The sequence below is a fragment of the Dipteris shenzhenensis genome, chromosome 8, assembly GCF_047967505.1.
Source record: "Dipteris shenzhenensis isolate YYH24624 ecotype China chromosome 8, Dip_SZ_1.0, whole genome shotgun sequence".
Classification (NCBI taxonomy): domain Eukaryota; kingdom Viridiplantae; phylum Streptophyta; class Polypodiopsida; order Gleicheniales; family Dipteridaceae; genus Dipteris; species Dipteris shenzhenensis.
Genome location: NC_141603.1, coordinates 10,993,283 through 11,003,580, shown reverse-complemented (window position 1 = coordinate 11,003,580; position 10,298 = coordinate 10,993,283). Strand labels below are relative to the sequence as shown.

Genomic DNA, 10,298 nt, shown 5'->3' with positions numbered 1-10,298 from the left:
AGTGAGGAGCAAGATAGACCCAACATGGGTAAACATCATCATTGGTAGCAACATACTAAACCATAGGCATGTTATGTTTTTCTTCATACCATTCTTCATGTGAAGTCATGTGATTTGTGCATCTGGAATCAATAAACCAAACATCCTTCTTTGTAGGCATCATACTACTTAACACATGTTCCATAGCAAATAGGTATCCACCATACCGTTCTCTTGCCATACCACCTCTATGGGCATATCCAGCATCTGACCATCATCATCTCCTGCATAATGGCTATACTGAGGTCTACCTCGGTCTCTTCCTCTTCCATTGTCATTTTGTTTATGGAAACAATCCCTTCCAAATGACCATACTTGCCACAATAATGGCATCACCACTCCTTGGAGACCCTGCATGGCTTCTACCACGGGGTGATCCTCTCTGCATGAAACCTCTCATGATGTCACCTCTATCTGCATGTTGTCCATAAGCATGCGAGTCAAATGCACAGCCTTTGAATGAACCACCTTGGTCTCTATGTCCTCCATGGCCACTATCATGAAGAACACACAATCTTTGCCTCCACAGGTCCCTGACATCCTCTGCCCAAGTCCTGGACAAGTGTATACAATTTCTTTATTCATCTGATCGTGGGTGCCAACTCGCACTCAATACTCATGGAGACTGGTATTATTAGAATCATATATATGAACATGAAAGTCTCTTACAAAACTGTCATCAAAAGAGAACATACCAAATTCCAGACCAGACAAAAGGATGCAAACCTGACATTAAAAGACTGAATTTTCAAAATCCTTTTAGCTAGTAGCCTCAAGGAGGCGGCCACCCTCCATGGACGGATGTACAGAATTGCATTTGTATTGACTTACATAAATCCCAATTTAAAATTGGGACATTTTAGTTTTCTGACATGACAGAGCAGACATATGTATACCACAGCACTGAGAGCGACGGAATTCTTATGGTCAGCTCCAGCACGATATCATCGATTTTGATGGCTATAGAAGCTGTTTGTACAATATTAACACTTGGAGTCGCACATTCATGACGTATATTTTGGTCTCTGAAAAGATCATCTCAAAACATGCTCATAGCTTTCAAAGCTCACCCATTTCTCTTCCTTCAGATGACTAGGACATGCACAACACATTGCTGAAACGATCAGGCGCTTCATGAAGGATCTCAGGAGAAAACAGAACTAGTGAAGAGTAACCTGGCAGAATAAAATCCAGGATTACTGATGTGTACAGTCAACCCTTCTTTACAAGAATATTCACAAAGGACACGAAACAATCGGGGTGCCCTGGTGAGAACATAGAATGACCTACAACTTCAACTCCTGTACACGGTCAGCCACCAGGAGACCCATTGGGGGCTAATCATGGGCCATGGCACCTGCACTGGTGCATCACACTACTCCCACTCCATCAAAAGCCAAGGCCAAGCTTCAAGACAAATCAAAAGATCCTTGCCCTTCGCAGATAGCATATAGCAGTCTTTCGCGCATAACCTCCTGGAACATTCCCACCAAGAGTAGATTATACACCTAACAGATGATGATGACTACAGCTAAAAAATATGCCAACTTATCCAATAGTTCATTCAGAGCAACAGTCTTACAAAATGCTATAACCTTGTTCCACTAACCTTGCAAGAATATGCTGGCAGCTTCAGGTAGTTTGCACAGGTCATGACACTGGGAAGATCCCCATCTACAAGAGTGGTTGGTAGATTTGATCCCAAAACAGCTGCTTCTCCAGTCATTCCACTTGGGTGCTGCAGCACAACATTTCAAAACATGAAATCCTCTATATGCAGGCATTCATCTTGGCAACACAACACAAACTCAGGATTCTAATGTACCTTCCGAACAATAGTCAATTTTGGGCGGAGTGCAGCCAGTCCTCCACAAGGGAGCTGTGGAGCACCAGTCACAAAACACAAAAATGCTCGTTGCTGTTCTAAATTGAACTCTCCCATAATTTCCAGAAGCTGGAAAAAAAATTGGCTCAATTAAACATAGCAGGTTGTACTGTGCAATTGCGACACAAATATCTTAGGCAAAAGAGGAAATGTATCTTAGACAGTATCAACAGATGTCTATAGAACTGCTTGACAACTCACATTTCTAATTGGCGGACTAGTAGCAGTATAGCCATGGTCAAATTTCATTTGCTCCACGAGTGTGTCTCGCTGTAATGTGGAATGATAGTCAGAAATGGAGACCTGAATAACCTGAATAACAAATATTAGGAGTGTCAAGAAATTGCACACGGCTCACCTCCCACAACTCACGGCGGCCACAAAGCAGATAGTCAAGCTCCTCTTCACTAAAAACCTGAAGTGATGAAAGCTGGAAAACCTGTGCCACAAAATCAAGCATATGTCACCATGATAAATACGAACACAACACATGCAGTCTTTTGACTTCACAATAGAGTCAGTCCCTGCCTTAGGAACATATCCTCGCACAGACGGAATTGTTAGTTGCCGTTGATCAATAAACACCTATTGTTCAAGATGAAGTAAATGTGCACTTTCTTGGTGAAGTACCTGTCACGGAGACATGAAAAGTGATGGTTTGGGCCGTGAGGGACTGGCTAGAAGAAGTTTACACTTCCTAGAAGTTTCTAGGAGCAAAGCCTAGGTGCACCACGAGGTCCTAGGGGCAAGGCAAAGGCTTTAAAGAGGGGTTTAAAAGTTGGGCCCAAGGACAACCAATGTTGTCCTTGGTATGGTGGTTAGAGCTTTAATAAAGGGCCAAGTGTCATGCATGTAGGCGCATGCTCTTCCCCCCCTACCATCTGTCTCCCCTAACCCTCCTGGAGGCTAGTAGGTCTAGCAGAAGCTCCCTCCTGAATTTTCGTTGCATTTCTAGCTCCTCCTGCTGTTGTGCTGCTGCTCTGGCTGCTCCCTTTCCTTTGGCACACATTTTGAGGCAGCCTTGCTGCAGACACGCACCCCAAGGTGCTGTATGGTGGCTGGCATGGATATCAAGGTAGGGAGGAGGGCATTTATTGCAGTTCGTACAGCTGTACGGACTCTACAGGCAGTGCAGCCGCTGAGGCTGCTGTGCGGGCTGGTTGAAGCGAGGAATCAAGGCACAGATCCCAGTGTTGAGGCTCTGGGGCAGATCTGCATACCTGTGGTCCTCTCCAGCCTTTTGTTTCCCTCCTTCCGCTCTCTATCTTTCTTTCTCTCTTCTAATGGTAGCTGGAAGCCTCCTGCACCCTACGGGGATCCTGGACGGAGGGTAGGCACGAGGAAAGAGCTGGCCCCTCTGCCACAGACAACGGAAATGGGTTCCACGTTCTGTTTTTCATTGTTCTTTTTTGCTTTGGAGCTTTTTGCAGTGCATGTGTGTTGTTTGCAGTCCTTTTAGGACTCCTACAGGTTCTAGCAAGCACCCAGAGGCAAGGGTGTTCCTTTGGAAGGCCCCGGAACCACCAAGCTAACCACGCCGCCGACCAAGGATAGTGTGGATGCATGTGATAGCCTTGAGGCTGCCTTGAGCTCAATTTGGATGCCTAAATGCCTCTCAGTTGGGTCAGATAAGAAGTGGATGCCTAAGTATGCCTTGCCAGTTGGTATTCTAGTGGTGCACCTAGATTAGATGCCTTGAAGATAGATAGAGCATTTGCAGAGAGGAACAGGCCAGGGGTGAACCCTTGGTGTAAAATATTTCCATTCAGAAGCATTAAATAAATACTATAAGGAGCGGTCGCCTCCCAAAAAAATTGCGCCGCCCCCCATCCCAGAAATTGTGCTACAGCCTGCAGCCCCCTCTGCAATCTCTACGCCCTTGTATACCGCATCGCGCGTCGCGATCCGCACCGAAAATGCGCTGCAAGGCGCGCCCGCAAACCTGCCCATGTCCCTGTCAACTCTACGTCCTAGACCCTATAGCCGCAGCCTTCATAAAGACTGCAGCCACCGTGGCACAGCCTCTGTGCCTCTAACCTTTGCCACCTGCAGCCACGAGCGGCCGCCTCAACCACGTCATTCTCTCCGCCCCACCATCGCGTCAGTGCCTCTGAGCCTCTGGCTTCGCCTCTGTCGCTGCCTCAACCACGTCATCCATCAGCCAGCCGCCTCTGGCCCTCTGTAGCCTCTGCCTCTTGTAGTCGCCGTTAGCATTTAAGGGGCATCTCCTCCCCTCGTATTTCACCCCTTCCCTCTCCTTAGTTAGTCCCATGTCCTTAGTTAGTCCTCTTTTCTCTAAGACCCTCTAGTTCCTCATTTTCCCCCTTTCTACCCTCGTATTTCGGAGACATCTGGTAAAATGGGAACCTATACATGGCCATAGGTCTAGCGACCTGAATTTAGACTAGGATAGTTGAGTAGTATCTAGGATATCGAAAATAGTGATTCATTTGGAATGATCACTGAAAGAGTCCATAGTCCTATCTAGGTGTTGGACTAGGTGGTGGATATGTAAGCACTTAGTAAGGTCTAGTGACCTTAGGTCTGGTGACCTTAGAGATCTCAAGTAATTCGTAAGTCATGGATGCATGACTATGGGTGGATCCACAATTAGACCTGGTGGTCTAGAATGAGTACTCAAGCAAGATCTGGTGATCTTGATTCTGTAAGTTAGGCTTATCTTATAAGTTTTAGGTCTGATCAACCTAAAACTAATGGTTCCAAACTGATCACTTGGAACTTGGACCAATGCATGCATATGAGAGAGATAGATTAGGAAATAGTATCTTATTGGAATAGAAAAGTAGAACGAAAATGGATTCTTGCTAACCCTAATGGATAAAGTTGAATTAGTCTTTGTAGGAATGTCCAAAGTAAAGGAGTACATGGACAACACAACATGAAAGATAAGTACTACGTCTTTCTTACTGATTTATTTGGAAATTTGATTTAAAGGAACATACTAATGTTGGACTTGTTGGCAGGAGTATCAAACATGAAGATGAAAGATTGAAGTTGTTGTATGGAAGTTTATACAGGAACCTAATGAGAGCTAAAGACCATGAAGACAAAGAAGAATACCTAGTAGATGAGGACATCTATGTCTTAAGCAAGAGGGCATGTCACGAAATAATTTTTAGGCCTAGAATGTATTAGGCTAGAATGATCTTGAATGTAATAATTAGAAGGTAGGCTAGGTAGGTTTAAATGGCTAAATGCCATATTGATAATGTATTGGATATATTAATTGATTAATATAAATGGTGCACTCACACATGTAGGTCCTAGGTTAGGAATGGGTAGGAATGCATGGGTGCATTATTAAATGGTAGGCATAAAAGAGTCATAGGCTAAGGGTAGAATAATGGGGTATGCCCAAGGGATGGATCCCAAGAGGCATGAGAGGTTGTGACCTCTCGTATGCATGGAATGTGTGCATGAGGCATTAGGCATTCATATGTGGTTTTGTGGATTGCATGAGCACTGTAGATTAGTCAATAGCAAAAATACACTCACGTGGGCACTCCTTCCACCCCATTTGGAGAGCCAATGCTTCTCAATTTATGCATCATTCTTTCACACATGTGCATCCCTACATTGAGGAGTGTGACACCCTTGTCTTAAATAGTTCAATGATGATATTCAATGAAGTTATATGCTCTCAGTTTTGTTTGTGGACAATGGCAATGTTTCAAGTTGGCTGTATTTCAGATTTGAGAGATAGTAGAGTCAGTTACACTGCCCTTTGTCGATCAAAGGCCGGTTACAAAAAATGCCACCTGTAGCTATTAGGATGAGAAGTATGTACGTTTTATGGACCTTGTGAGGGATAGACATTCATATTTAGTGTTGAAAGTAAAATATAAAGTGCTTGCTTGATACAACCATTGTAATGAAATGTTCCAAAGATGGTGATTATATGATTGGACTGTTTCTATTCATGAATGTGCAGGCCAAGTGACTTTGATTCATAACTCTTTTCTTTTTCTTTGTCGAACAAAGAAAAGTAAAAATTAACTAGTATTTCTACTCTCTATAAAAGTCTTTGATTATTATGCATCATGGCTTCTTTTATGAAGGGATGCAAACCTCAACTGATGAGCATGGTGATTTTACTTTCCATCTTGAAAAAATTATCCATTCATTTGCATAAGAACGTGTCACAAGAAAGTGTTTACTGCCCATCTTCCTTTCTAAAGGAATGCTAGACGCAAGGTGGAATTGAAGAAAATTTGAGAGTACCCAAGCCCTCTAAAACCTTCAAGGCTAGTCAATGTCCTTGGTCCATCACAATCAATGAGCTTGTTTACAAGTTAGCCCATGTATAGTGTATCTGGTATTTCATGTTAGTTGTTTGAAAAAGCACCTACTTAAAGGTGATGATTTGGTAGAAGAACTTATCATAAGATTAATTGAGCCTCTAGTGCTTCCACATGAACCAAAAAGAATTCTAGACATAAAAGAAAAGCATAAAAAGTGCTCATGATAGAGCGCAGTTTATGCTAATTAGACGTGGGTTTACTTGAAAATCCATAAAATTCTCAAGTAATGTGCAATTGTCAAGTCTATAAGACATGTTCATGAAGATGAATTTGTGGTCATTACTTGATCCTTAAAATGATCAAATGAAGTGGCCTACTACCTAATGGTTTTCAAGTACACCCAGGCTTTCATGTCAATAGACTAAAAGAAAGGTTAGGTGAGGAAGATAATTCACATGTACAAGTCGAGGATCTACCCAATTATGTGCCCCATGAAACCGTATGTCTTTTGGATTATAGGGACCGATAGCTTAGGAACAAGGTTGTACTAGAGCTAAAGGGTAAGTGGAAAGATTGCTCGAAACGAGAATACACGATGAGCTTTACTAATATATCATGTTTTTGAAAGACCAAGTCAAAATACACAAGAAGACTCAAGGAGAGACATCTGAGACCAAGAATATTGTGTGTTACACTTCTCCCAATGTCCTTGTAAAGTCCATAGATACATCTTCATTGTGATAAAGTGAACTTACACAGAGTTTAGCTAACGACAATCTCGAAGGACCCGGCTTGGCTTCGTAAAGTCACCCTAAACAATAAAATCATATCAAAAAAAAAAAACAGAAAATCCAATGCACCTGATTAAATCCGGCTTGAAAAGCTTCCATTTGTCGAGCAATCCCTGATTTTACAGTCGCATCTACTACGAGTGATATATACTCTTCAAGGTTTTCCAGTTTCACCTGAAAAAGGGAAATCCATAAATAAATCATGGTAAGTATTCATGACCTATGATGAATCAATGACCAGAAAACCAGCACAGCCTTTAACATTGTTGCTTACCAAAATATTTTGTCCATCTGGCTTTAAGAGGTACTCTGGATACCCTGGAAGTGTAAAATACAGGCAAAGATCTTCAACCTGCACATTGCGAAATCGCAAGGCCTGCAAAGCTTGCCTGTTGTATCCTGCAGATGACTCCAAAAACTGCCTTCTACCAACTAGAGTCTGGAGTTCTTGCAGAGTTAATCCAAGTTCCCGATCAAAAGACTTAATGTCATAAAGATCAAGCTCCTGCAAAAACAAAAATTTTAAGTCAACATTATGATTCATCAAGATAGATACCAATTTTTCCTAGATTGTTATGAATCAACCCTTTTCATTTATCCCAAAACATCATCTTTTAAGGCTGTCATGACCCATCTGACGCATGAGCACAACTGCTAAACCATTAAAACACACTGTACTCGCAAATGCGACTGCATATAGATCACAAGGCATTCCAGGTGCTATTTAAAATTTGTAAATTGAAGAAATAAGAGTGCTTTATGTATATGCATTCCATGAAAAAGCTGAATAAAAGATAGTAACACCAGCATCACCTGCCCAAGCATAAGTTTGTAGAAGGCAGTTGCCAGTGGTAAGTCCAGAAGCCGTCCATCTTGTAGAGATTTTCCCATCACACGGCCTAGAAACCGAAAATACTCAATTACCTTGGCATATTTGCTGTCAGAGATTTCGAAACTAGGAGGCCATGGGCGTGGAAATAATCCATATGGAGCCTGTACATAGATCCCATGCTCAGAATAAGGTAATGTCATAGTCTGTTCTAGGCTTTTGGACGCCACATCTTGCATGTCAGTATCACCTGTTATACCATCCTCTATCCCGCCTGCAATTGAAACAGTCCGCCACAAGTCCAGTGAAGCCTTCTGCAAATCATGGCTAAGCAAAGTGTAGAACTCCAGGGTTGGCCCCAACCCAGTACCTACCTCACCAAAATATTCCACTTCAAGGACAACTTTATGACCAGCGTAAAGTTCCATGACCTTGACAGCAGATTCTAAAATGCGATTTCTTGAAACGCGAACCTTTTGGCGTTGTACTTTACCAACTCTTAGCTCCCTGTCATGCAAAGCAGCAGTTGGATTATCTGCAATGTGCTGCTGCTGTAGACGTTTAAGCGCTCGAGATAACCCAAAAGCTGTTGAGTAGAAATACTGTCTTCTTGCCTCAAATGGAAACAAAAAAGGGCAGGCTTGGGTTAGCTGGTGGCACCATGCAGGCAAACCACCACTGCACAATGCCAGAGCATCCTGCATTTGACGAGCCAGCTTCGGTGTCAACTTACTACTTAAAAACTCTTCCCGCCGAACAATAGGTCCTGATAATCTCATCTCACTTCCTTGCTCAATTTTTCCTTCTGCAACTGCATCAGAAATCACTTGAGCATGCAAGTGAGGAGCAAGTCGGTTGAGTCCATCTAACAAACGCAGCAGAAGAAGAATGTTATATGTGGCATTCGATTTTTGCAGATCACAAGGTAGCTCTCGTTGCAAGACGCTATCAAGTAAAGAATTTTGATGACCTAAGCTGCCTGTTCTAAAACTGTTAGTGGGTTGTGGGGAAGAGGTGCTGCCAGAAGCCAAGGTAGATTCGGCCCTTCGATAAGTTATACAATGGACTTCATCCCAAAGCCTTCTCTTTTCTCCCAATGAATAATTAGGAGCACTTAACCTTTCTTCATAATTCTCATCCCCAGCTCCCTGATGTTGGAGGGCTTGGAAGACTGTCAATGACCTGCTAAGTGGCTTTCCATCTATAAAAAAAGTAAGCCTTGCCGGTGCACTGAGGGTTGATGTGTCTGGTCCCAAGGAAAAATGGTCTCTGCCAGCTTGTAAGCTCTTTCCACTTGCTGATGCCGCTCCAACCATAGCTGCAGAAGCAAAAGACAAGGAGTTCTTGGATCCTACAGCAGCTCCTGTCTCAAGTGCAGTTGACATTGCTGGTGCCATGTCGACCATGGGTATCTCAGGCTGTGCACTTGTTGAAGCCCTATTTCCGACATCCAAGCCATCACCCAGCCGCACATCATGCACCCCATCACCCATGCATACTGGCATAAGCTCTTCACCAAAAACCTTCAAGTACATCCCAAAAATAACGGATGAAAGTTTTAAAAGTCGCACAACAAACTGCAAGCATATAAAGCTTTGGATTGTCTAAAAACAAGCAACCACTTCTAATTTTCTTGATAAAATTACAAACCATGAACACCATCATGCATAGTAGCATCCTATTATTCAGGATGTCTTGAGTGCTCCATGAACAATGAACGATGAGGACGAAGAGAAAAGGGAGGGGGGGGCGGGGGGGGGAGAGAGAGAGAGAGAGAGAGAGAGAGAGAGAGAGAGAGAGACACACACACACACACAGAGGATCCAGTTGCATTACTTCAAAATCTTCCCTCGTGTATCCTCTATCTTTTCCACCTCGAAACTGTTAGGTGTACTGTTTACTTCCCACTACCTACAAGCATCTTATAAAGGGGATATTTTAATTATGGAACAGGTGTACTTTTCTAAGAGATGGACCATGAATGAAAGTCGACCTCGTGTGTAGCTTTATTTCACTGTCAACATGGACTCAGATGATAAAATGAATGATGGAGACGCAGTACTAGTACTTCCTTCCTTTACAATATGTATATCCAAGAAAAGTTTACAAAGACAAGCAGCTTCTAAAGGCTGAGGCGTATGATAATGCTTACGGAGGAATAGAACTAAGGCCACCACAGAAGAGAATCGAGTTGGTAGCACTACTGTGCTATAACTCAGGTTATGTCCTGACCATGGACTCAGGTTAAGTCGAGTTATGTCCTGACCATGGACTCAGGTTACTTGAGTTACACCTGAGTAGTATAATGTATACGTTCATGTTTGAACATCCTCCAAATATGAGGAAGAAACTGGATTATACAGGAAGCTCACATCATGGCCTAGAAACATTGTCCTGAGCAAGAAAAACGTTTTGCAGAGATTGGTGCTTTAACACAGACATGTGGTCCAACGTTGGCTGTCTCCTTGGTGTTTTTACTGTTCATCAATCAA

General features: G+C 42.9%; 1 protein-coding gene across 5 annotated transcripts in view; it reads right to left on the bottom strand.

Moving 5' to 3' along the window:
- Nucleotides 1-755: 755 nt before the first annotated feature.
- LOC147899097 (E3 ubiquitin-protein ligase UPL3-like) overlaps nucleotides 756-10,298 on the bottom strand; it is a 31,891-nt gene continuing 22,348 nt past the window's right edge. For 4 of the 5 annotated variants that reach the window (XM_087378509.1, XM_087378511.1, XM_087378510.1 and 1 more), the window contains exons 10-17: nucleotides 7,791-9,329; nucleotides 7,252-7,482; nucleotides 7,047-7,151; nucleotides 2,283-2,363; nucleotides 2,126-2,194; nucleotides 1,865-1,993; nucleotides 1,649-1,777; nucleotides 756-1,514 (exon numbers count right to left, since the gene is read on the bottom strand). In XM_087378509.1, coding sequence (XP_087234635.1) covers nucleotides 1,449-1,514; nucleotides 1,649-1,777; nucleotides 1,865-1,993; nucleotides 2,126-2,194; nucleotides 2,283-2,363; nucleotides 7,047-7,151; nucleotides 7,252-7,482; nucleotides 7,791-9,329 — 2,349 coding nt within the window. In that variant the 3' untranslated portion in view covers nucleotides 756-1,448. Of the gene's footprint in view, nucleotides 1,515-1,648; nucleotides 1,778-1,864; nucleotides 1,994-2,125; nucleotides 2,228-2,282; nucleotides 2,364-7,046; nucleotides 7,152-7,251; nucleotides 7,483-7,790; nucleotides 9,330-10,298 lie in introns of all 5 variants that reach the window. The other variant, XM_087378513.1, reaches the window with a different exon arrangement.